Source organism: Squalius cephalus, assembly GCF_949319135.1.
Source record: "Squalius cephalus genome assembly, chromosome: 5".
NCBI classification, from domain to species: domain Eukaryota; kingdom Metazoa; phylum Chordata; class Actinopteri; order Cypriniformes; family Leuciscidae; genus Squalius; species Squalius cephalus.
The window spans coordinates 36,465,855-36,493,098 of record NC_137126.1 but is presented as its reverse complement, the minus strand read 5'-3'; the positions used below and the strand labels follow the sequence as shown (position 1 = coordinate 36,493,098).

General features: G+C 38.2%; 2 protein-coding genes across 5 annotated transcripts in view; both read right to left on the bottom strand.

Annotated features, from left to right (window-relative positions):
- The window catches only part of gas2l1 (growth arrest-specific 2 like 1), a 31,867-nt gene extending 18,136 nt beyond the window's left edge, over window positions 1-13,731 (bottom strand). Inside the window, exon 1 of the mRNA XM_079872061.1 lies at window positions 12,611-13,731. Within this exon, the coding sequence (XP_079728187.1) occupies window positions 12,611-13,297 (687 nt within the window). The 5' untranslated portion in view covers window positions 13,298-13,731. The remainder of the gene's footprint in view (window positions 1-12,610) is intronic.
- Window positions 13,732-17,912: 4,181 nt separating this feature from the next.
- Window positions 17,913-27,065, bottom strand: ewsr1b (EWS RNA-binding protein 1b). 4 transcript variants are annotated; one of them, XM_079871150.1, is made up of 16 exons: window positions 26,984-27,065; window positions 25,775-25,811; window positions 25,636-25,687; window positions 25,345-25,519; window positions 24,913-25,096; window positions 22,916-23,160; window positions 22,686-22,800; window positions 20,921-20,958; window positions 20,444-20,476; window positions 20,140-20,252; window positions 19,705-19,834; window positions 19,433-19,543; window positions 19,223-19,346; window positions 18,995-19,092; window positions 18,363-18,576; window positions 17,913-18,261 (listed from the first exon to the last, which is right to left on the bottom strand). In XM_079871150.1, the coding sequence occupies exons 1-16, from the start codon at window positions 26,997-26,999 to the stop codon at window positions 18,225-18,227; spliced, it is 1,722 nt and encodes a 573-aa protein (XP_079727276.1). In that variant the 5' UTR covers window positions 27,000-27,065; the 3' UTR covers window positions 17,913-18,224. The 4 variants fall into 4 exon arrangements, with proteins under 4 accessions (XP_079727276.1, XP_079727277.1, XP_079727275.1 ...); XM_079871151.1 differs by having other exon boundaries at window positions 25,345-25,516; window positions 26,984-27,059; XM_079871149.1 differs by lacking the exon at window positions 20,921-20,958 and having other exon boundaries at window positions 25,345-25,516; window positions 26,984-27,064.
- Window positions 27,066-27,244: the final 179 nt, after the last annotated feature.

Here is a 27,244-nt window from a genome sequence, read left to right as displayed (position 1 = left end):
CTTCCTTTTAGTCAAGTTAGCCATTTTGTAAACTCTGACTGGTGAAATCTGAAGGTTAGTCTCCAGTAAGTGCACTATGAAGACTTGTTGTGACTTGTGCTCAAGGGGGGAAAAAGTGTCCTGTCTAAGAACTAAAGAAAGAAAGCTCTCCTCACAAGCCTCAGCATACACTATCACACGCTTGTCCTTTTGTTTGAGGCCTTATTATGACAAAAACAAAATAAAGTTTAGGGAGATAAACCGAGCTATAACCTTATAAAAGCACAAGGAACATCAGGTGACTTTCTGGTACGAATACGCAATAAAATTCACATGACCTAAATTGCACCTGGTATAAAATCTCTCCTGTGTAACTTCTGACACTATATTCCTCCCTCTTTTTTCCCACAATCTACTGAACAGATTATATAATAAATTTCCATATCTCAACCATAGTCAAATTTGGCCACGGAAAAACTATATCAGGACATGAGGGACAAAAACATGCGGAGGTCACCAGATTATTCAAATATTTAACACAAATGTAGTGTCAATTGCAATGAGAAATCAGTGGTTTATTTATTCATTTTAGCATATGACTGAAAAGCAATAGAGACAGCAATAACACTAAATGGACAATTGAGGCATTTGCTTCTTAACATTTTTTATCAAATTCTATCGAGACCAAATTATTTGAGCAGTGCTATCCACGTGAATTTAATGCAGATTTTGTACAAAAACAGTTATTTCATTTGTTTTTAAATATTATTTTCAATGGAAAATTCTTTTGAGACAAAGCTACTAAATCAAAAGATGCATAGAAATGTCAGTATCATAGAAATGTTTGAAGTAATTTTAAATTCTTGCACATTGACAGGAATTCATTTCATTAAATAAAGATTACAGATACTTTTCTATTGATTTACCATTTTATCATCACAATTAATTTATATGTATATATATATATATATATATATATATTTGTGTGTGTGTGTTTTTTTATTACACCACTGTATATATAGGCTACACTACGCAAGCCCTGAACCGCAACGTAAAAAAAAAAAAAAAAAAAAAAAAATCCGTAAAAATAAATAAACATCTAGCATTTCGAGAATAAAGTCGAAATATTTCGAGAATACTGTCTTCCGTAGAAGCGGTCTTCCCTTTCTTTTTTTTGTTTTAAAGAAATGCGCTCTTGAAGTCGAACTGCCTCGGACATGGATCTAAACATAGTAGCTTTTTACTTTTATCTGGGCTTTCAACAAAAGGAAATTCTACAGGTGCTAATCTAACAACATGGCATTACCATTTGTCTTAGGATGCCTATAGACGAGCACGAAGACACGTACGAGTGAACGTGCCACATAAAGTTTGTACCAGGATTGTGGTGCTCGTCTATAGGCAACGGCATCTAGATCGAGAACACTTAACAGTAACCGTACTGTCTCCCTCTTCACCATAAATCCTTTCTGGATACATTTTAATACACATACTGAACAAAATTATAAACGCAACACTTTTGTTTTTGCCCCCATTTTTCATGAGCTGAACTCAAAGATCTAAGACTTTTTCTATTTACATAAAAGGCCTATCTCTCTCAAATATTGTTCACAAATCTGTCTAAATCTGTTAGTGAGCACTTCTCCTTTGCCGAGATAATCCATCTACTTCATAGGTGTGGCATATCAGCATGATTATTGCACAGGTGTGCCTTAGGCTGGCCACAATAAAAGGCCACTCAAGGGGGGGGGTCAGAAAACCAGTCAGTATCTGGTGTGACCACCATTTGCCTCACACAGTGCAACACATCTCCTTCGCATAGAGTTGATCAGGTTGTTGATTGTGGCCTGTGAAATGTTTGTCCACTCCTCTTCAATGGCTGTGCGAAGTGGCTGGATATGACCTGGAACACACTGTCGTATACGCCGGTCCAGAGCATCCCAAGCATGCTCATTGGGTGACATGTCCGGTGAGTATGCTGGCCATGCAAGAACTGGGATGTTTTCAGCTTCCAGGAGATACAGATCCTTGCAACATGGGGTCATGCATTATCATGCTGCAACATGAGGTGATGGTCGTGGATGAATGGCACAACAATGGGCCTCAGGATCTCGTAACGGTATCTCTGTGCATTCAAAATGCCATCAATAAAATGCACCTGTGTTCGTTGTCCATAACATACGCCTGCCCATACCATAACCCCACCGCCACCATGGGCCACTCGATCCATAACGTTGACATCAGCAAACCGCTCACCCACACAACGCCATACATGCTGTCTGCCATCTGCCCTGTGCCACACCTGTGAGGTGGATGGATTATCTCGGCAAAGGAGAAGTGCTCACTAACACAGATTTAGACAGATTTGTGAACAATATTAGAGAGAAATAGGCCTTTTGAGTACATAGAAAAAGTCTTAGATCTTTGAGTTCAGCTCATAAAAAATGTGATGACAAGTGTTGCGTTTATAATTTTTGTTCAGTAATATATATATATACATATACATATACACACATACACTATGTTGATTCAAAAATCAACAACAGCTCATGTCACTGCACTTGCAGGTCATTCCATTCAAACACATACTGTAATAGGAATGGCATCCAGCTGTTATTCCATCAGCCACCAACAGAGTTAAGAAACCACTCAGCTTCCACACTGAGCAGATACAGTCATTGGTGCAGATGCACCCATCTTCACACGCTCAGTTACACATAAATATACACATGCGTGCACACAAACAACAGCTGAGCATAGACAGGTGCTGTATAAAAGACATATGGCCCACTCCGCTAGTTCTGTTAATAGATGAATATATTGCAGCCCACCGCAGAGAGATGTGCATCCTACGGCAGCAAAATTAAAGGCATAAATAAGTATGACCATAAAAAGAACAAACACTTAAAGATGAGTTCATATGGGAAATACTAAAATGGAAAGAGAGCGAGAGCCGTTCTCTCACAGCTGAAGCCTCAGCTTGTGCGATTCTGACCCAGCAAAAACTGCCATGACCTACTTTTCCTGTCTCTCTCTCTCTGTCTCTCTCTCTGGTGTAAAATCCATTAAAGGCGGGTCGAACAATCTGTACAGTACAAGCACCTCTGGCAAAGCGTTTCAAGGCTTTTTTCTGAATACATGTACTGAACCATAATGCAGGGTTTTATTGCAAAATCCAACTAAGACGCAGAGTGGATCTTGCCTTGATGGTGCAAGTGAGAAAGCTTGAACAGGCTTTAATTACCTAAAGCTCATTTCTTCCACCTACCTTAGAATTTCATAATAAATGCAAGGTAAATGAAAACTATAAACAGTGGATAGTACCTGGATTATCAACAGTGAAATATAACCTGAAATAAAACACAAAAATTTGTTTTAATAGTCATTTAATAGTCAACTGTTCACATGGTGGAATAACCTAACCTGTGTGGGTGAAGAAAAGAAGACATCCCACAGGCAAATCTAATGTGTGATGCCAGTAAGGTTATTGATACTGATATCAGATGAGAGAGATATGAACCACAATGACTGGTAGAAAATGTCAGAGGACTCTTCATTCTTTTGTGCAATGTGCAATCTTGTTTACCATGATTGTGATTCCTGTATAAATACAGATGCATCTTTCCTTTTCTGTTGGTTCCTAACTATAATTACTCAAACTGAGACTAAAATATATACACTACCATTCAAAAGTTTGGGGTCAATACGATTTTAGTTTAACCCCTTAAATGCATACCTCGGATCTTTAGTGACACGTGACGTCATTCACCACCCTCCTCCTCATTCATGTTTTAAAGTTAGACATCAACTTTCTTAGTATTCCTCAATCAATTCATTATAAACAATATAAAAATAAAAAATTATAAAATTATAAAAGAATGCCTGTTTTCCCACCTAGTTTTTGTAAAAGTTTAATAGGGTCGTTAACGACTCGAGGTGTGTAACAGTGCAAGTATATTTTTTCTGCACAAAAATAATTAAATCTTTGATGACTAAATAAGTGCAATTCACCTTTATTTTACAAAGTGGAAATATCTGATATACAATGATGAAGTAATGTTTCACACATAGTTACCACAGGCAGAAAACAAAAGAATAGGAAGTATCATCAGAAAAACTGAAATGGCTCAGCGATTTACTGAACACAATCAAATATTAGTGTCACAGTCACTTGATGGTGGATCTGGTGAAGAAGCTGTCATTGATCAAAATATTGATTTTGAAGATGTTGAAAATGAGCCAGATGCTGAATGTACTGGTAAATGAGCTCTGACGATGACAGTGATGATGGTATAAAATATCTGCTCAAACTGAACCTTTCCAAGCTCCAAAAGGTAACAAAATATGCTTTACCTCCCGCGATAATGTAAAACTCTCCTGATATTAGAGTAAGAATTACAGAATAATAAAATAGAGATCCATCCATGTTAGATTAGATAGGTCTCTGAAGACCCAAATAAGTAATAATGATTGGCGAAACATTAATGCATTTAAGAGTTAAAGAAATGTATACTTTCAGCAAGAACACTTTACGCTGATGAAAAGTTACATTAAAGACAGATTTCAATTTCAAATAAATGTTCTTTCTATTCATTATTATATATATTATATTTTATATTATATAGATTATATATATGGATTTCTACATAAAAAGGTAAAACACTGCATCTTAAAACAATTTTTTAAAGTACGCTGTAAAGTAAATTTGAAATCAGTATTAAAATAAAGCTAATTTGAAAATGCACAATGACAACGACCTTGCCATGAGGTTCACTGAGCAACACATCACCCAGCTGCTCTCACTCTTTCCGCTGCTCCTTTTATTCTCCATCTATCTTGTTCTCGTTACTCTGTCCTCAGCTCCCCTCTCTTCTGTTTCTCTCTCTGCTTATTTCTTTTCTTTTGCTCTCGCCCACACATCTTTCATTTACTCTCTTCACTGAGCTCTGCATTTTTCCTTTTTTATCATATCTTTTGCTGCAAAGCTTTCAATTTTTCCTCGACCCCACCTCCCTGTGATATCAGCCTCTCTCCCGCTATCATTGTCCTTCGATTCACCTCTACCTCACGGCTATGTCTCCCTCCCTCTCTCCATGTCCTCGTGTTCCTTTCAGCCTTTAGGGAATTGCAGTAGCCTCCATAAATCTCTCCATTTTGGCTCTTGAACAGCACAAGCGTGGGACTTGTGTGGTCAATACCCTGCTAGCAGTTCCAGCAAGATGATAATGATAATAATTGTACATTTTCTGTAGAACATCAGAATAATGCTTGCAATACCAGGGTATTGCTATAGGTGGTTGCTAAGGAGTTCTGGGTGGTTGCTAAGCATTTGCTAGGTAATTTTCTGGGTGGTTGCTATAACTGGCTAAAGTTAAAAAAGCCCACAACCATGTCTGTCATATTCTGGTTCTTAGATATGGCTCAAGTCCTTCCTTCAAATTAACTATGGGACATTTTGGCTATTTTATTGGCTACAAAGCAACAACCAAACCTACAGCACAAATCTAGTCAAGTCACTTTTATTTATATAGCGCTTTATACAATACAGATTGGTTCAAATCAGCTTTACAGTGATAAACAGGACAATAATGATAAATGATGCAAACTGAATTCAATACATTTTTGCTGCAAAACAGCTAAAAAAAAAGAAAAGACAAAAGTGTCATTATTCAACTGAAGTCAGTTCAGAGTTCATTCAGTTCAGTTCAATACTTGTGTAAAGATCATCAATTATGAAATGAGTTCAATTCAGCTATAAGTAACAGTGTTGTTATTCACTGAGTTAGCAAAATGTTGATTCAATTCAGTTCAATAACAGTGCCAAAAATCTTTTATAATATTATACAAAAGCCGCTTTACCGTCGTGCCAATCGATAATGGACGCTCTTTGAAATGTAATACAAATGCGTCAGTCGTTACATTGGTAACACAAAGTAAATAGAATTCCGGGCCAAGAATGGTTTGTAATCGTGCCGTGCTGAACCAAGCCCAAGTGAAAATATAACAGGAACAGGGGAAAAGTGGCTAAAGCTATAAAGCAGCTCTGCAGAAAACTTCTCAACAAGCCATATGAATTGAGGTATTATTCATGTCTGGATCATAATGAGGAAGGCACCCATACTCCACTGCACCATAAAGCAGAATATTCTCTCTGTCCTTTCCCCCTTAGCTATGGGCAGGGACTATGAGTGTGTGTACTGTACACATGCATGTGCATGTCTGAAGAACAAAAAGAGAGAGAATATTGGGGTAGTGCATTATTGACAAAACCATGAACCAGAATGTCAAGGCCTTGGGGTGTGGGGGGAGAGAGAGAGAGAGGGGGGGGGGGGTGAGTCATGTGCCTTGATGCCATTTCATTGGGTATTCTTGACAAGACACTGTCTGTTTGTCTATGTTTATGAGAGCATGTGTAAAAAAAAAAAAAGTAAAAAAAAAAAAAAATGTAAATAGGCACACTGATATTTTTTTCCGATCTTAAAAAGGCATTGATTAAACCAATAACAACGTTTCAATTAAACTGATATTTGTCGGACAAACTACACAGTAAACTATATTTGTTCTAGTCGATGGAGCATCACAATTACTAAACTAGTTTTACATTTAAATATGAACAAACCCCTAACCCTAAGTGTTTAACTTAATACGGACATGAATATACCTCAAATCATGAAGCATATGAAGAGAGGTGTGCTTTTTTAAAGAAATTAATACTTTTATTTAGCAAGGAAGCACTAAATTGATCAAAAGTGCCAGTAAAGACATATGATGTTACAAAACATAGTTCAAAAGAATGACATTTATTTGAAATATCTATTCATCAAAGAATTCTGAAGAACTTTTTTTATAATGGTTTAAAGCAGCACAACTGTTTTCCACATTGATAATATAAAATAAATGTTTCTTGAGCACCAAATCAGCATATTAGAATGATTAGTACCATTATAGTATCACATTTCAAATATATTGAAATTAAAAACAGTTATTTTAAATTATAATAAAATTGAACAATATTAGTGTTTTACTGCATAAAAAAAAATTCTTTAAACAATTCTTTAAAAAAAAAAAAAAAAAAAAAAAAAAATCCTCAAACTTTTTAACTGTACTTGTATATTATATTGCATTTCTAAATTTGAAAGTATGAGTAGCCAAGAGTATGTGCAACTATATGATGAATAAGTGACATAATGCACTCAGACAGGCAACAGACGTTACACAAACAAATGACAAATACCGATACTATATCTCACTCTCAACTTTGGGTTGAGTTCCACAGCATTAGACTGGATAAAATTCAGTATGAAAAAGTATGGATAAATTCAGTTAGCGCTGAACCTTGTATTTTTTAGACTAAACATGTTTAGCAGGAATAGGCTATACTAAATAACATTACACAAGGGGAAACAGTGACCACCACACACCATTAAACATTGGAAAATCCCAGCCAAACTTATCATGATGAGTAAGACATTTAGACGGAGAGGTGAAGAGGAGTATTTGTATCAGTGTTTCTGTAACTAAGAAAATCAAGAGGAACTATAGCTGTGTAATTCAAATACACTCATATCTCAGAGACACTTCTGCTTTTCCTCATACAGTATACTTCAAATTAGGGTGTGTGTGTGTGCTTCTGTGTTTGTGGATGTGTGAGGAACTAATGGAAGATGAGGATCAGGCAAAACTACCTTTCATATCCCTCAGGGATGAATAGGATTACCAACAGCAACACTAAATCCGAGCACATCCGTAAAAGTCTTCCATCCTGTTTCCATGGAAATCTCTTTAAGAAATACAAGATCAAAGTGGAATAATCCTCATGGTCATCGTTTACTGACTTTACAATCATGAATCTTTCATTTTGACAGTGACTTTGAAGTCTGTATCAGTATTAAAATCTGAAATTCATCATGACTCATGACCAAGCTAAAATCCACAAATGAAATCCAATAGATAAAAATAACTGTCCAGAGATCAACGCAGCAGACTGGATTACACCATGCATTCATATTTCACATGGACAGGCCTCAAACTGTATTTATTATATATCAGTGACAAAAATGATGCTAAATTATATTAAGGACCATAATATGAGTTGGAAGTGTGAATGTCACTTGTTTCCGTAAGGGGATCATATTAATTGATCTGACCCTTAAAAAACATCTATTGCTGGTGTAATCTAATGTAGCCAGGCAGATTCAGTTATATTAAATAATACTAGTAAAGCGATAGTTCACCCCAAAATGAAAATGCTGTAGTCATTTACTCACTCTCATGTATGACTTAGTCACATATAGTAAAAGAAGTTATTTGAAAGTGTGTCTTTTTTTCTTTTTTTTTTGGCCCTCACAATGTTGACCAAAACGGTTTAGATACCAACCTTTTTCTAAGTGCCGTCTTTTTGTGTTTTGCAGAAGTAAGAAAGTCCTACAGATTTGGAATTTCCATTTTTTACCACATTAAGCACTTTTTAAAGAGATGCACCAATATTACAATTCTGGCTGATACCAATAAGCCAATAATTATTTTCATATTATGGCAAATAACTGAGAAATAGCTCAAATTAATTACATTAATTAATTATATCTACAATTTTGTCTTAAAAACAACATAGAAGATTACATTAACAGTGTTAATAAAGATCATCTTTAAATAAGTGCTAGGCCTACATGATGTGAAAATGTAAAACTAAACTATAAAAACTGATGAAAATGAGCATGCACTGTTAAAGGGTTAGATCACCCAAAAATAAATGAAAGTTCTATCATCATTTACTCACCCTCGTGTTGTTCCAAACCCCTTAAGACTTTCGTTCATCTTCGGAACACAAGTTAAGATATATTTAATATAATCTAAACCAGTTCTGTACTCTCCACGGACAGCTACGCAACTACCACTCTTACGCTTCATAAAGAGATTGTAAAACAAAAGTTTCTGAAGAGACTGTCACTTTATATGATAAACAGATTTAATTTAGAATTTTATTCACATATAAACATTGATCAGCGAACATAAACAGAAGCTCAACCAAACGTGCGAGCACAAACCTCATTGGTTCTTGTTGGAAGCTCAAACGGGCTACGTAACACGAGAATGAATCTCATTGGTTCTTGCGGAAGCTCAAATGGGCTTCGTAACACGAGAATGAATCTCATTGGTTGAATGGTTCTCGCACATCAAGCAAACATGCTTAAGCTTCTGTTTACCACAACTGATGTGTCAGTTGATGAATGTTTATTTGTGAATAAAAGCCTAAATTCAATCAGCTCATCATATAAAGTGATCGTGTCTCTTCAGAAAATTTGGACTAAACCACTCAATTCATATGGACTAGTTTTACGATCTAGTTGAAGTTGCTTTCAATGGAGGCAAAGAAATCGCTCAGATTTTATTAAAAATATTTATGTTTTGAACATGTACGAAAGTCTTACGGGTTTGGAAAGGCATGAGGGTGAATAATTAATGACAGAATTTTCATTTTTGGGTGAACTATCCTTTTTGTGGTGTGTCATCCATTTATGAAGTGTGTGTGTGTGTGTGTGTGTGTGTGTGTGTGTGTGTGTGTGTGTGTGTGTGTGTGTGTGTGTGTGTGTGTGTTGGTTTAAGTAAGGGGGAACAATTGAGCATATGATAGTTTTAATTGAAAATTAAGTGTGACTGTAGTTGTAAAATTGTATATTTTAATGTTTTGTATTTTACTTTTATGAAATTTTGTCCTATTGTCTTATTGATCTGCCAAGGGACTACGGGCGGAAAATAGCACTTGTGCTATAACCTGGCACAATGCGTCTCTCCTTGTTTTGACACAAGGTTAATGTTAATTTGTGCATTGTCCCTGTTTAAATAAAAAGAAACTTAAACTTATAAACTTTTAAATATCAAATAGGCAGCAATATCATCAGATAACTAATACGGGACTGATATAATGTCCATCCCCACTTTTTGAGTTTAACTGACTTTTTTAAAAGTGTATCTGTGTAACAACACTAAATAATCAAAGTGCAAAAGCAAATATCATGATAAGAAGCAAAAAAAATATGATCCCACAGAACTTCCACATTCTCAAATGTCTAAAACAATGAAACAACAAGCTTATATATAAGAGGAAGTCTGAATGCACATGGAAGAGTGGAAGAGTACTTCACCTAAACAACAGTCATAAGTGGCTGCATGACGTATCTCTCAACTGTGGTAAGTGAACTGTAAATGAATCAAAACAACGTTTTATCTGAACTTGCCTGCAGAGAACAAAGCCTGTGTGAGATCATAGAATTACAAAGGGCAGGTAATCTCACAGGGTTATATATTAAAGAAGAAAAGAAGAGAGTGTTTGATCAGATGAATTCTGTTGAGAGCACCATATGTCCTGAAGCTTCAGGGTGATGCATTGTTTGGACTTGCTGCCCGTCACGGAATCCACCCTGTCTCTGCAGGACAAAGCCAGTTGCTCGGTTCAGCAACACGGTTCATGAGATAAGATGACTAGCAACTGTGTTAGACAATCCAGACAAGGTCAACCATAAAAAGGGACACATCAAAAGGCGTCTTCTCTGCCAGACACCAGATAAATCACTGACTGTATACTTTAATATTAGGCTTACATTCAGTAAAATAAATGCTAACAAACTGTTTTGAATGAATTCCTGATGTAACAGCACCTGACGTCCACTGTTTCTTCACCCTGTCTGAACTTATGCTGATGCTAGCAGTTCACGCTCAGGGAAAAAGGTGCTTACACGCTCACAAGGGCTGAATGTTTCTTTGATGGACCAACAGTAGATCAACAACTCAATTGAATGTGCAAACTGAGCAAGCATGTTGCACATTGATCTTTGGCATGATATAGGCCTATCTGTTGACAGTTTTAAGTAATGAAATTAAATGGAGTGAAGAGAGGGACTTTTAGAGGGAAATAACCACCACAGTAACTTAGACAGTCAAATAATTAGTCAAATTAAGGCCCTGTGCTTGTGGGAGACTGCAAATTTTCCCCTGTTGTCCTCTCAAACATTCTGAGGTCAACATAATTGGACGAGAGCAGATTATTAGGACTGGCAAAATCACAATGCAAAATGAAGAAGAATCTTTCTGAGAAAAAGCAATATTTTCTTCAGGTTGTGGCAGAAGATAAATCAAATAAAAAGGACATGTTCATCAGTCACTCTGTGCTAATATTCAGCTGTCTTAACTTGTCAAACACCATGACTTTATACAATTATATATCACATAAATCCCCTATATGATTGTGTTATTCTTAATGAGGAATGATCAAGTGACAGAACTTCATTCTGATAAACTCCATAACACCAGGATCCAATATCTCTGATCAAGAAACAACCTTTCACCCTCAAGAAACACATAGGTGAGATATGCCATGGACCGCCAACATGCCACATGACCAGGGTGCAAGAAAATGTGCAGACTCAGATGTCAAACACCAATACGAGTGACACACTCTGACCTTTCATCCCCCACACACAAGCACATATAGATCCAATCAAAAGACCATTTTGGATGAATATATTCAATGAGGTCAGAGGAACAGTTTGGGTGGAACCTCGTGTTCACATTTTCTCACAAAAGGTGTTTTCACTCAATACGGGTAGAAACCATCAGTCATAATTATTACAATAATGCATATTTACAAACTAGCTTTCACTTCAATTAATTAACTGAGATGGTTTCAAACTAATTTTCTTCACTACTTATGAGGGGTTTGACACATGGTTGTAGTTGTGACACAAAAAGTAAAGGCACAGTAATAACAACAAAAACAATAAAACCTGCCTATGTAACCTTAATCAATTTAAGTGAATTATTGAAAACAGGAGCTTCATAATGAAGGCTGGCTTCTATTTTGCTTGATTTTTAAATGCTTTCAAATGTCTATTCTATTTCTATGCAATAGGGACTATATAATTATCTAGATAAGGTAGTCAATCACAATGCGAAAATCCAAAGAAATTTTACATTTATATTAAGAACATTCTAGTGATCGTTTCAGAGAGTTAATTTTGCTTTTTTAAAATACTAATGCTGGGTAAAGTTGTCGCTGCCATGTTTTGTCTCATGTTTCAGGAATCAGTGCAATGAGTTTGTACTAGTGTTCTTCATAGGCTATATATAGGCCAGGGGCTTCAAACTCAGTTCCTGGAGTTTAGTAAACATACCTAAACCAGCTAATCGAGATCTTCAGAATTACAAGAAACTTCAAGGCAGGTGTTTTGGAGCTGGTTGGAGCTACACCCTGCAGGACAGTAGCGCTCCAAGAGTGGAGTTTGACATGTCTTATTAGGCTGACATTTGGGATGTAGAGCCATCTAAGGTAAAAGTATATTAACTGCAATTTATATCTGCTGCCTGCAACTATAAGCCATGTGATAAAATATATGTAATTTCTGATCCAGATAAACATGCACAGTGTAACAACTAAACTGTGACGCCAATAATCAGCATCATTCATCCACTTTCCACAGCACATCACATCCATTATGTGGTGATTTGATGCGTTTTAACATTTAAAATGCAACAAGTGCAGAATCACTGCCATCACTCTGTAGTTGCCCAGATTAATAACCCAGCAGTTTTGATTATTATGAACGTGAGTGTGTATGCTGACAGCTGTCAGACTCACCAGCTCGTCCAGGTTGCGCATATCCAGCAGGACTCTCTTCTGCTGCTGCTGCCAGCGGGCCAACAGCTCCGGGTCGGGCTCGCCGATGCTTTCCTTGCGACTGTACGTCCTGCTCGGCGGGCTCTGGGTCTCCCCTACAGCCTCCGTCAGGTTCTCCTGGTCCCGGATCTCCTCCTCGATCTCCTCCTCGAGTTGAATCAACATAGGGGCCAGCATGCCGAATTTGGCCCCCCGGCGAGCCACCTCCAGCAGGCACAGCACGAAGTTCTTCTCGTTACACCTCTCCACCAGGTCGTTGGTCTCGAACATGAGCACATCTTTGATCCAGAGCTCCTGCCTGCACCAGCCTATGAAGTTCGACACGTTGTCTCTGGCCAAAAACGATCCCGGTATGACGTTCCTCGACTGGAAGACCACGTCCTTGCTGGGGATCCGAAAAGAAAGCGCCGCATCTGGATAATTCGCCTTGAATTCCTGGGCGGCGCGGTTCACGTTGTTGGCATGCCGGCAGAGCGCGCAGCCGGTCTCCAGACCCTCCATAAAAGTGTCCGCCGTGATGTCCAGCTCGTACAGCGTGTTCAGCCATTCAGCCAAATCCTCCTTCATGGCATACAGGTATTCCTCGCTGGATTTGAACGGCCTGATGCTTTTGGAGGCGGCAGACTGAATGTTGCTCTGATCGGCCATATTATGGGAAAATGTGTATCAATCAAGGCACGAAATGACGCACGACTCACGTCTCATACAGTAATCCTCCACAAACAGCGTTGGGAATGGCATAACGACGCGCGGTAGGAGCTCCTAAAGCGGGCCGCTTTGACTCGCAGCTCCGCGGTGCAGCTGTGGGAATCCGCGATGGATTCCGGATGTCTGTGAGATACCCGCCTCCTTCAATGACCACATCGCGATTACTCATTCCCCTATGGAAGTCCAGACCGAAACAGAAACATGACAATTATCTGTACATGACAGCTCGACGACATACTATCCCACTCGACGCGCTTTAGTGTGTGTGTGTGAGAAGCATCCGCATTGGCTAACAGCGCTCCGCAACGCCTCGTTTATTCATTCAGTCATACCAATTCAGAAGACGCATGGCCGATTGAGGCAGGAAGGCAGCCCCGGTCTACTGGGGCACTTTAATAATAATCCTCGTCAGTTGGAAAGGATCCGACCGTCCTATGCGCCGCCTCCTGCACAACGCGATGAGCTGCAGTGGCTTATTCATTGGAGTTATCTTATTAGAGGATCAACGGAAACTTTGTTCCCATGATGCAGCTCCTTTTCAATTGCACAGCACAGGCCAATACTAACGGCCAAAACGTTTATTTGCATCTGACATTCGGTTGAAATTAGCGATCATTTTTATTCATATACGGTAACTGTTTTGCTGACAGAAAGTCAAGCGAAATTAGAAACAAGGATGTTGACTGAATGCCCACTGTTCCCATCAACGAACATGCAAATTGGAGATGATGCGCAAAAGTTTTGCTTATTTATCTCCAATTTGCATGTTCGTTGATGGGATAGTTGGGAATTCTGTGATTGCTTCTTGTAAACAGTCGATTGGGTTTAATCAGTGTGATATTGATCATGTAATATCTGTTTGCACGCGCTGCCAGTCTGTTTAAAATCAGCCGCACGCGATTGATCAAAAGCGCACGTGAACGCAAACTATGTGATGTAATAAAACTCACGCATCTGCTTTCATGTGATAGATAATGATCGTGCCAAATTCTGCAAATGTAAGGATACAGTCAGACAGTGCCATGAGGACTGATTGGCTGTAAATTTTCCCGCTTATTTACACTACTATTACTTAAATAAATAAATAAATACATTAAACAAATTAAACTGATTTGTTTAAATACTACATATTTAATAATATACATGAATTGTTTAAATATTAGCTAAGCCTCCGCTAAGAAAAATAGTCCAATGTTGAAATCGGTCTAGCAACAAGACGAACACAGCAACATCACTACAAAATTGTTTTATATATTTCTAACTGCAATTCAATTTGCTTTTACCGTGGAATAGTTAGCAAACACATTTAGCTATCTCTTAGCACCTTTTCGTTGTTCCTCCGACCAAACGTTTTCATTTTGTTGCTTTAACTCAAAGTTCTAGTCTGCGCACAAATATGCTTTCCATATATATTTAATTTAAATTTTACTGATATAAGCATTTAAATTCGCAAGACAGCACAAACTAGCGATTTTAACTCGCGTTAGCGAGACCGCGGAGTAATCTTGGAGGAGCAAGTAGCCTTAGTGGAGCGGCTAAGTGATATAATCGTTCAGTTTATGATACAAGCGTGAAAATTGGCATGAGCAGTCTCCATGGGTCACTTGACAAGAAAATTGTCCGAGTCATTTGAAATTTCAAGATTTTTCATTTTTCAAGATGGCTGACACCTTAGTGGAGCAGTTAAGTGATATAGTGGTTTATTTGGTGATACAAGCATGAAAATTGGCATGAGCAGTCTCTGATGGTCACTAGACAATAAGCCACCCACAGCTACTTGAAATTTCAAGATGGCGGCCATTTTTCAAGATGGCCACCACCTTAGTGGAGCAATTAGGTTCATGGCAATTTTCATGCTTGTATCACCAACTAAATGATTTCTTAAGCCTAATTGCTCCACTAAGAAAATCATTTTGTTGGTGATACAAGCATGAAAAACCTAATTGCTCCACTAAGGTGGTGGCCATCTTGAAAAATGGCTGCCATCTTGAAATTTCAAGTAGCTGTAGGTGGCTTATTGTCAAGTGACCCACAGAGACTGCTCATGCCAATTTTCATGCTTGTATCACCAAATAAACCACTATATCACTTAACTGCTCCACTAAGGTGTCGGCCATCTTGAAAAATTGCCGCCATCTTGAAATTTCAAGTGGCTCAGACAATTTTCTTGTCAAGTGACCCATGGAGACTGCTCATGCCAATTTTCACACTTGTATCATAAACTGAACGATTCTGCCAAACAAAAGCACTTAGCCGCTCCACTATACCAGTGTTTGCCGTATAAAAACTGTTGCGATTGATTGACTATCAGAATCAAGCTGTGAAATAAATATTTGTGATGACACAAATACGTGTGTTTTGGTGTTATAAACTTCATAAAAAACGTAATACCCAAATCTTGTTCTACTCATGTTAAAGATTGTTGTAGAGCTTTAAAAATGTATCTCTCCTCAATCAAGAAAGAAAGACTCTTAGCATGGGTCACTCTTTCTGGTCCATTGCTCAAGAACGTCCATGTTTCTTTGATTCGTATTGCCAAAAACTCTCATTGCCAAACTTTATTCAAGGCTGTCACATTAAATGAATGTGGCTATCCAACAAGGTCTGTTCTTGTTTGGCTCCAACCCTTTAGTCCAGGCTCACTCACACTTCTCTGCCAATGGTCTTGGTCATCAGCAAATGAAAGGGACCATTCTAAATAGTCAGACAAAAGACAGACATGAAGACATCATCATGATGTTAATCAGCGTTCATTTGTCTCTTTTAAACAATCAGTTCAATAGCTGTAGGACAACTGAAAGTCTGTCTTCAGAAACTAAACTCTTAACAATAGGTCAAAGTCACACTAGTGCATATGCTGTGAATGAGAAGGCAAAGTAAAGTTTAGAGGAATAGTACCTATTTGAAATAGAAGCACTAAATGTCATTTTTTTTATAGAATGCTTTTGAGTGTGTCTTCTTAATATATTGTAAAGTAATGTTAATGCTAGTGGATCAGAAACGATCCTTATGAGGAAGACTCAAGTGTCCAGTTCCCTCCCCAGTGTCATCCTATTTTAAGAGTCACTTTTGCTCGGATGTTTTAGCCGTATGTCACCAATCAAGTCAACTGCAGATTTAAATCACTCCCACTTTCCTCTAAATTTAACAACAGAGAACAGACAAACTATAAGACATTAAAATAGCTTTTACACATTGTTCAGCTTTTCTTCACATTTTTCTTTCTCATCTGCATGATCCCAAAACATGATTAGCATCTGAGAGCATAAATGGTAATGTTTTTCTTTTCTTTTGTTTTACTTCCTGCTCTTGTAGTTAAAGTCAGGCAGCGTGCTCTTCAATGGCTCAGGCCGGACCACTGCAGTGTGTCATTATTCCAACAGCAGCCGTGCAGCCAAAGGGAGGCCCTTGTTTTGATTTGAAAAGCGTTGGTTGTTCCTTTAAGAGAGCTAGACGGAGGGGAGGACACAGCAAGAGAAGGAATGAGATCATTCTTCAAGGCCTGGATGAATCAGCTTTTCTGTGAACACATACACAAAACCAGTTCATTCCAAAGCCCTCCAGAGCAAGTGAGCATTTGGCTCTCAGATGTCCATTAAAAAGGGTGTCTGTCAGTCACACAGTGAAATGCAACTCTATGCATTAAGTTAATGATTGAGAATTATCTTGGCTTAATTCAATTTCTGAGCATGATTAAATTTAGATAAGAACTTATGGATTTTGCAAGAAGTATATAAAGTTGGTACAAGCATCATCCTGTCAGCTCCCGCCAACACTTCAATTAACAAGAGCAATGTTTCAACAAGGTTCTTGGTGAACACATGCCAGATGCTTTGCAGATGAAGTAAAATTGATAACAGTCCCAAGCTTTACATGAGACAACGGTTTCATTGTTTTATAAAACCTTTAAAAGCCAGAGCAGAAAACAAACTAGTATTAGTTTGCAAATGTCTTAATATTCTGCACAACTAGAGGGATTGAACAGCTTAACATTTCTTTTCCTCCAAAAATTAACTTGACACTACAGTAACAGCTCATACTTCTGAAAAATGTTGCAAATGCATGTTGATAATAAAACGGATGCTTTTTGAAATGGGGGGGGGGGTTAACTGGTGATCAATCCAGCAATGTTCAAACCCACTTAGTTTATTAAGAGGCTGTAATGGAGGTTTAGTCATGTTCTGATAACAGAGCTGGCATCAATATTGTACTTAGTACCAAAAGTCTTTGTTAGTGCTTAGCAGATAAATCTGCTCTCTCATGCACATGGTAGTGATAGAAACAACTTGTGAAACTAGAACAAACGAGACACCTGATGGCTAAAGTCTGAATTGCACCCATTCATGTGGGTCCAGTGCAAGTTATTAGAGATTTGCTGTTTTGAAGCGTTCTTTAAGAACACCTTTAGGGGTTCAAGCATGGAGCAACACGAGGCAAAGAATTCATTAAAGACATGAATAGATGGCATGCATAAAGATTTTTAATTGCTGGCAACTTTAGTACACACAAAAACCACAATATGAAAAAAAGGGATCACAAAACATAGCAAACCAACTGGAGGTGGAAAAGTTTATTTTTTTTAAAAATTGTTCAAAGTACATAGTTACATAGAGACATGTAAGACAGACATCACCAAAAAAAGGTGACTACAGGGCAACTGAGTATTTTAAAAAGGGAGGGGGGGCATTACAGCATACAAAAAAAAGCAACCAAAAGGTTTAACTAAAACCACTGTGTTGTACTGAAATTAAAAATAAGAAAAGCAAGCAAAAAAAAAAAGAAAAAAGAAAGATAGCCATATATAAATATGGAATCATAAATAAAAAGGACTTTTAAAATTGTTTTCCTCTATGCTTGATGCATTAACTCAGTAGGGTCTGTCTCTGCGCTCCTGACGGTGATCCCTGTTGGAAGAATAAAAAGAATAAAAGTCAGTATATGAAGCATCACAAGGACTAAAGCATTTCACATTCATCCTGCTATACTCACAGTAAGTGACGCTCACCTCATATCCATCTTGCCTGGTGGTCCCATGCCTCTCCTGCCCCCTCTGTCCATGGGAGGACCACCCCTGCTACCTCCTCTGAATCCACCCCTGTCCATTCCTCCACGGCCTCCTCTGAAGCCTCCGCGATCTCCTCCCCAGCCTCCACGCATGCCTCCTGGTCCACCACGATCCATTCCCCTGCCGCCCCTCATTCCTCCTCTGCCACGATCACCTTACACATTTAAAACAAATCACGTTTTTCTGTTACACAACACAAATCTCAGCCACGGACCTCACAAATGACAGATGACGAGGGAAGACTGTTAAAGTCCCCGTGAACTGGAAGTTGCAAACGACTTTTCTCCAGTGTCGTGACGTATTTCCCAGTGAAAAGGAATATTGAACAGAGGGCAGGGTTTTACTCTAGCGCTCCACCTCTCCAACTCTGCTCATAACAGACTAACGGTTTCCCAACCCAAGCCGTCAAACCTACATCAGAGAGGGAACGCCATTCCACACCTTTTCAGACTTTGATTAAAGATTACGACGGCAAACAAGAACATTACATTTTCACCACAAGACTAGTAATATGCGCTAACAAAGTAAATAGGGTCAATTTTGATTTCAGTTGGACTTTAATCTGAGTGTACCTGAAGGAGGGAAGGGAGGAGCTCCAAGGCCTTCGGGTTTTGGAGCTTTACATTGGTTACACTCCATTCTCCAGGAGAAGTTCTGATTGCCACATCCACTGTAATGAGATTTGAGATAGGCAAAAAAGTCAGAAACAGACATTAACAATGTTTTTATGCTTAATCAGCAGGTTCCATGTATTGCAAATTAGACGCATCAGTTTGGTTGCTTAAATTTGCATCACTCACGGATTGGGACATTCCCAGTCTCCAGCTCTCTTCTGCGTGTTGCCTCCTGGAGGACCATTCCAGCCCATTCCACCCCGAGGGCCACCACGAGGGGGGAAACCACCTCTGTCTCCTCTTCCCATACCTGTAGGCACACAAAAATTAATCACAGTATAGAAGCACATTCCACTTGAAGGATACCTACGAGGATTTACAGACGAAGTGTTATACCTCCACGGTCCATCCCAGGGCCACCTCTCATTGGCATTCCCCTCATACCCCCCATCATGGGCTTCCGGCGAGCCATAGAGACCTTTAACCTCCGGCCCTGGAATTCCTTACCTGTCATAAGAGGAACAGAGAAATGTAATAAGAGATTGAGTGGAACTGGCAGACTAATGTGAGCAGAATGTACACAGCTAATAGTGATAATCTGAAAAAGGTTTGTAGAAGTTCATGTAATAACATTGAGGCGTATCCACAAAAAAATTAGAAAAGCCAACCATCGAAGTATTCAACAGCTGCTTTGGCAATAGCAGGTTCTTCATAGGACAGTGTGGCATCTCCCTTTGGTTTGCCAGAATCTTTATCTGTGTAGATGTTTATGGCTGGTTGGTTTAAACGCCGATTTATCTGAGGGAACAAATTATCAAAAAGGACTTCAAAAACATGAAACCGGTTCAATCAGGCGCTGCAACAAATTCTTTTGACAAAAGCTGATATTATTCAGAATGAACCATTTAGATGAGGGATGGACAGTCCTGGAGGGACTCCTGCAGAGTTTAGCTCAATCACTAAACAAATATCATTTTCAAACAATCTTTTAGACTTTTGTTAGGTTTTCAGGTGTTTGATTCGGGATTGAGATAAACTCTGAAGGACAGTGGCCCTCCAGGAGTGGAGTGGCCCATCCCTGATCAAGATTCACAGCTGCTTACCCGTATTGGTCCACAGTGCTTGAAGAAGTCGGCCATCTCGGGTAAAGTGGCATTCTCAGTGAGACCTGTGATATAGATGGTGCTGTTCTCAGAGTCCTGCTCTCCTGGATGCCCTGTGTGTTTGTGGGAAAGAAGCTGATTTAACACCAACACCACTTGTTTGAATATTTTTTGGAATGATGCAAGAGTCAATCATTACTTTTGATAGATTTAAGGCATCCTTGCTGAATTAAGTGATTAATTTCAAGAATTTAGTTTCGAGGTTGTGAAAGGAGAAAAACAGTGAAAGGTTTACAACACATACCCATGTCACGATCCATTCCACCTCTCATTGCTCCTGGGATCCCATGGATCAAAGAAAAAGAAAAGAAAAAGAAATGCTATTACACAATGTCACAACTTAAAAGGCAAACCTGACAACCTGTCAAGACCAGAAAAAAATGCCGACAGTATAAAATACATTGAGAAGATGTGACCATTTTCAGGATTACCCTTGACCACAACAGATTCTCAGAATGAAATGGGAATAATAAAATGCAGAATTTAAGAAAAAAAAAAAAAAAAAAAAAAAAAAAAAGACGCTTCAGTCAAAGGACACGTCTCGACTTTTGAAGAAATCCAAATATATACACCAAATATAACCATCAGGACACAGTATTTATTTTTTTGAGGGTAAAAAAAAGTGGCACACCAAATGGAAGATTTTAAGGACACATAGGCGTGAATGGCCTCTACATTAACTCGAGTGGACTAGCCAATGGAATACGCTTTAGTAACTTACCACCAGGCTTATTGAAGCCCCCTCTGTCTCCAGCGATGCTAAACATGAAGATATGAAGGCGATATTCCTTTTAGTCTCCAACCATAGGACTTGAGTAGGAAATGAACACAACATCTCCCTCTAACTTTTCTATGGCCTCATGTAATGTACAGTGTATTTTACAAACTAATGGGGCATCTTCATGACTTCTGTAATATTTTTCAATGGTATTTAACAGTTTGGTTACAATAATCCAAAACAATATCCACACAGAACCAGAAATACATTGCATTTTGTAAACCTTTGGTAAATTTGGGAAGAATTATGAAGTTAGCTTTGTTCTGGGCTGCAACCAATATAATATGCTTGAGACAAGTTTTAAATACAGCAATCCTGTTAGGTGAAAAAAAAAAAATCCCTTTAGTCATTTCAACCCAAATTAAATCAATAAAATGTCAGCTCTGAACACTATATATATAAAAAAATACATTCAAGTATATAGTTAAAATGACAAATGTTTACAAAGGGTGATCAAATTATGAAAAAATTAAATCTCATATGCTGACAAAAAAAAAAAAAAACTAAATATTTGCTAAACAAAAAATCCTAAATCAAGAAAGTTCCCCATGGTTCTTTGAGCTGTCGCCTTTGAAATGGAAAAAGGTACTTAGAATAAGTACTGCTGTTCTTACATCGATCTCTGATACCTGCAGCGTATAAATGTGACAAAGAATGTTAAAACAAGACCTTTGAAATGAGAAAACAGTTCACAAATGCAAAAATATTTAAGTACATGAAAATTTATAAATTTAAATATCAGAAATGTGTATAGTGGCATGCTCACCGTCCCTTGAAACATCAATTCAATTGGAACAGAAATAAGTGTTGATTTTCCTTTTTTGTTTGGTTTAGTCAGTGATTCCTTTTTTGGAATAAAAAAAAAAAATTCCCAACCGAGAAGGACTCAAAGAACAGTTTGTTTATCCATAAAATTCTTACCTCCGGTTACCAACAAAGGATATCATTGTACGTGTCCATTAAATATCCAAAGGTTACTCCATTTTATTTCAAATTTCAAATTTTCCAGGGATGAACCAACTCTTCTGTTTACACTGACCCTTTTGAAACTTGATTACTTTCTGCATACTTTCAATTCAGAATTTAGATCCCAGTAAATAAGGATACAACTTAAAACCCCATAATCGTGTGCCACTGTCTGCTGAGAAAAAATTCTAGTTAACGACCAATTTCTCTATGACTTGATGTTTGCTATTTTTTTAATTTTTTTTTTTACTTTTCCCCATTCAAACTCAACAGCAAGATCTTCACTCAGCCTGTTAAAACCAAAATGTAAATTTAGTAGGCAGCTTGAATTATTGCAACAAAGAAATTGAATGTGTAATAAAATACCTTGCAACCAAACAACCTCAAATCTTTGATACGCTGCCACTCTTGAAATAACCGTGTTTAAAGGAAAGGCAAAAAACTCCAAGGGGAAAAAAACCTCAAATCCCCAGTCTTAAAATAAGTACATATGGATTAAATGACCCATCTTCAAAACTAGAATCGTAAGAATAACTACTGCAATGTGAGACCAAAATAAAACATCCCTGCAAGAATATCTCTGTGGTATCATAAAAACCTCTACAAATCAAATAATGGTATGAACTACAGCTCCACTCTTCTCAAGATGCCTGCAAATACAAACCCTGCATGCAGCGAGTGATTTCGCTCTGTGAAAAGCAATGAACAGTTAGTTACATAAAGAAAGCCTGAACTAACTTACCCCATGCCCCCGCGGCCCATACCCCCACGCCCCCGATAACCATCTCTGCCTGCTTCTCCTGGGTATCCACCCCGCTGCTGTGATCCTGAGTAGCCTCCACCCTGACTGTAACTGTCTACAGGAGAGATCACACACAGTAAAGTATCTGGCCAATGAACTTAATCTGAGGAACTGACAAGACAATGAACAAAAACATGGTAAAATGGCACAACAGTGAAATTGGCCCTTACTATATGCACTTTGCTGGTTGTAATCATTCTGTGATGCACTCTGCTGGCCGTACTGAGGCTGTGCGTATGCACTGTTCCCCTGAGGGGGGTAGGCAGCAGGTGGGCCTTGCTGAGGTGGCTGTCCATAGCTGCTCTGCTGCCCATAGCCTGGCTGCTGAGCCTGGTACCCACCCTGAGGCTGAGAATAACCTCCAGCCTGGGAATAGGCACCTTGGTTGTAGGCTGGCTGGCTGCTTGCACTATAGCTGCAGGACAAAAAAAATATGCGATTAAGAACATTTGAAAATGTGTACACTAACGTTCAGTGACAGTAGATACATAGTTACTTTTATTTATACAAAAATTAAATGCTATTCTATGGAATTTGTCATTCAAAAGTTTAACTGTTTCCACAAAAACATAGCAGCAAAACTTTCATTGATAATATATAATATATATATATATATATATTTATTTTATTTTATTTTTTATTTTTTTTCCATCAGCCACAGGAATAAATAAGCCTAGTCCCAGACTAAAATGCTAGTTTGAGCTGTTTTAACTTAAAGCAACTTGCACTGACATATCTTAAAATATGTCAATGCCATTGTTTTTTTCTAGGGCATGTTTATAAAAGCTACTTAAATGCCCTAATCAAACTTATGCCTGGCTTAATCTAAACTGTCTGTAAAATGGGGCTCAGACAAAGAATGAGGTCATTAGAACGTCAGATGAATCACTACTTTCAAAAGTGTTAGTTCACCCTAAAATTTAAATAAATAAAAGAGGAAGCTTGCAGTAAAGTAAGTAATTTACTGCCACATGCCCTTTTTTCAAACCAAGAGATTTATTTTTATTTTTTTTAAATAGCCTACTCTCGCCGCTCGTCCATATAATGGCAGTGAATAGCGACCAGCAAAGCTTTTTTTTTTTTTTTTTTTTAAAGAAAGAAAAAGCAAAAGTATCACAAAATGATCCCATGCATTAAGCCGTGAAAGAGATACTTTTCCCCAAGCAGCTCTCTGCGCCTGGACTCCAAGACGGAGTGGAACACAGACAAGCAAGGTGAACTTTGAGTTTCAGGTTCACACCTAAATGATTAAATACACCAGATGTGTTAAAATGCCTATCTTGGAGAGCATTCGCTTAAACAGTCAGTTATGTCTCACGTAAACAGTTGGGAAATAAGCTGCATGTGTAACAGTATATTAGATCTGTGCAGTCAGTCTTAATGACAGCAGCCTAATATTCCTACTGCAGTCTGTTAATGTTAATCAAACAACAAAAGACAAAAAAAACTCACTGCTCTTCAGTAGATTTAGTAAGACTGATCTATAATTTATATAGTGAAGACTATGTAGTGTTGTTTTACATTTGATTACTTTGTATTGAGAAAGACTTTTCACAGGAATGCTACATCATTTAAGCTCCAAGCTGTTCCTAATCACTTCTAAGAGAGTGAATGGAATATGTTGCTTGTAAATAAAGTTGTCAATTCATGATACTCATCTCTTTATTTTTTATATTAAGGGGTCTAAAGCACAGCTTTATTTGCATAGTGCATAAACATTAAATCAAACTTAATTGCGAAATCCTACTACGATAATTATTATTTCAGGTTATTGCCTAGCACTATGACATGTGCCGCATGGGATCATTCTGTGATACTTTTGCATCTTTTTAAAGCTTGATGCTGGTCTCTATTCACTGACATTATCTGGACGAGTGCAAGCAGACATTTTTAATTTCTCCTTTTGTGCTCAGAAAGAGAAAGGGCATACTGCATTAGAACAACACTAGGGCGAGTAAATATGACTTAATTTTAATTTCAGGGTGAACGATGCCTTTCAACAGCCTCTGATCTTTCTTTTTCTACAGAAAAAAAAAAACCAAGGTATCTGCATGGGAACTGCTTTCAAATTCAGGCAGCATGAGGTCAGAACAGCATATGGAGATACTGCAGGAAGCTCCATAATAGCATCCTGTTGATGTGCTGCTCTAGGAGTTGTTCCAGTTACCTCTGAGGAGCGGACGCAGCAGCCTGCTGGTTGTAGCCAGAATAGGCCGGCTGGGCTGAGTATCCGGGCTGGGAGCCATAGGAGGCCTGGGTGGCAGGGGCCGCAGTGGAGCTGGTGTAGCTGCTGGCCCCATAACTCTGCGCAGGCTGATTATAAGCGCCTGGCTGTGCCGTTCCATATGCAGCTTAAAGAGAATGATTTAACATTAGTTGTAAGAATCATTTTCTATGTGCACCCGAATAAACAGCATGACAATGTGTACAAGAGAACTGTGCATTTAAAAAGCAGGAATTTCCAGGCCTACATTTTTTATTGATGTTTTGATAAACCAACCAATCATATATACTAATGATATACCACAGTCATGCTCTAAACACTTTCACTAACAGGCAAATATACTTGTATGATAGTGAATAAGATCTGCCTGCAGACCTGGCGCTGCTGCTGCCGCCGCCGCCGTAGTTGTTGCTGCAGCTGCTTGTCCATACGTGGATCCATATGGCTGTTGTGCATACGCTCCAGCAGAGGGCGCTGCCTGACTGTAGGTGGACTCGGGTGCAGCAGCGGGTTGAGCATATGAGCCATAATCCTGTTGGGAATAGCCCTGCTGCAAAAGAAAAAATTGCTGAATTAAGATGCTATATTTTTTCTTTTACACATATAAACACTATTAGCTATGCTCCACTATTTGAACTACTGAGCGTTTGGGCAGTTGAGGCTTACCTGTGCAGTTTGTCCATAGCTCTGAGAAGGAGGGGCAGTGTATGAGCCATACCTGTGTACAAGATGATTATTATTGATTTAGGCCCATTTATTTAAATAACAAATACATAATACAGTGTGTTAATTGAGAAGAACTTACGACTGCTGTGCACCAGCCTGGTTGTAGCTGCTATAATCTATAGGGAAATAAATGACCAGAAAGGTTAGACATCCTGAAAACAGTTACAGCTACAGAACATCTGCCATTTTATTATAGTCCAATTACAATGGGAGATGCATACACAACTTGTATGGATTGTTTACCCAAAAATGAGAATTCTGTCATCACTTACCCTCAAGTCGTTTCAAACCTGTATGATTTTTGTTCTACTGAACACAAATAAATGTTATTTTGAAGAATGTGGGTAACCAAACAGTTGATTGGCTTCACTGACTTTCATAGTATTTTCCCCATACTATGGAAGTCAATGGGGCCCATCAACTGCTTGGTTACCCACATTCTTCAGAATATATTATGTTCGGCAGAAGAAAGCAATTCATACAGGTTTGATGAGAATGAGTAAATGACAATTTCCATTTTGGGGGTGAACTATCCCTAAAGCAAACACACACAAGGAAGTAACTTACAGCCCCCGCTGAATTCATCTGGAACAAAGCTTAGGCCTATATCAACAAGACAGGGCTGGTTGTGTGAAATATGAAAATATTCACGAGAAACAGGAATCCTCGACGCTGAATCAACACGTTTACATTTTGGTTTAGAAAACACGTGGTACATTTAAGAAAATTGTGCATTTTAACGGTTTACATTTTATTTTTTAACTCTAAATTTGACGACGAAAAATAATTGCATTAAAACCAAGGCTTGAAAAAAGCCAAATCTCTGGTGTCAGATTATTTTGAATCACCGAGAAAAACAATAATGCAAACACCAAAACTAAACATTATGTTCGCCATGTTGGCTGCGCTCTCAATCCCGCTGTTTTTAAACCACGCCTGGTACGGTTTACGACGAACGAAACAACGAGCTCATTTAAGCACTTAAAGAACAAGACAAGTTAATATATATATATAAATTGCCGTTATATTAGATTTAGGCTCTTATTATACTATAAACTACGTTTAAAAACCGGTTGAGTCGTGTTTTCGCTCCGTTAGCTTCAAACGACCGCCATGACCCAAAAAAACAAACTTTAGGCCGCATGCTCGAGGGATGTTGGTTATCCAAAGAATAATCTCAAATTCCAAACAATTTCTAACATTTACTTAAGTTGTAAGGATTTCTATCAGCAACAAAGCACTGAAAGACAAGAAATTTAAAACAAGAAGAAAGGAAAAATACACTCACTCGTGACTGACGCCATCTTCCCGTTGGAGAACAGTATGCGTTGTGCGGGCAACTGTGCATGCGCAATGTGTGCGCGTGCGTGAAAGCAATATGGAACGTACCAACACACCGATTGTGGAGGGTGGCACGTATAAATCTCTGTTTGTAATTGTTATCATGCAATTTGCCTGATAATCTTTACAATTGATTCAAACAATTATTAAACTATATAAAACAGTTTGATATAGTTCAACAACATATTATTCCATAAATATGAATCCC

What these genes read in the sequence shown, in the direction of transcription:
- ewsr1b (XM_079871148.1), bottom strand. Translation starts at nt 27,043, where the DNA reads ATGCACAGTTGCCCGCACAACGCATACTGTTCTCCAACGGGAAGATGG. An exon ending in CAGGCTGGTGCACAGCAGTC is followed by an intron (nt 25,688 to 25,774) that starts GTAAGTTCTTCT and finishes TCTTGTACACAG; the next exon opens with GTATGGCTCATACACTGCCC. An exon ending in GGCGGCAGCAGCAGCGCCAG is followed by an intron (nt 25,097 to 25,344) that starts GTCTGCAGGCAG and finishes ATTCTCTTTAAG; the next exon opens with CTGCATATGGAACGGCACAG.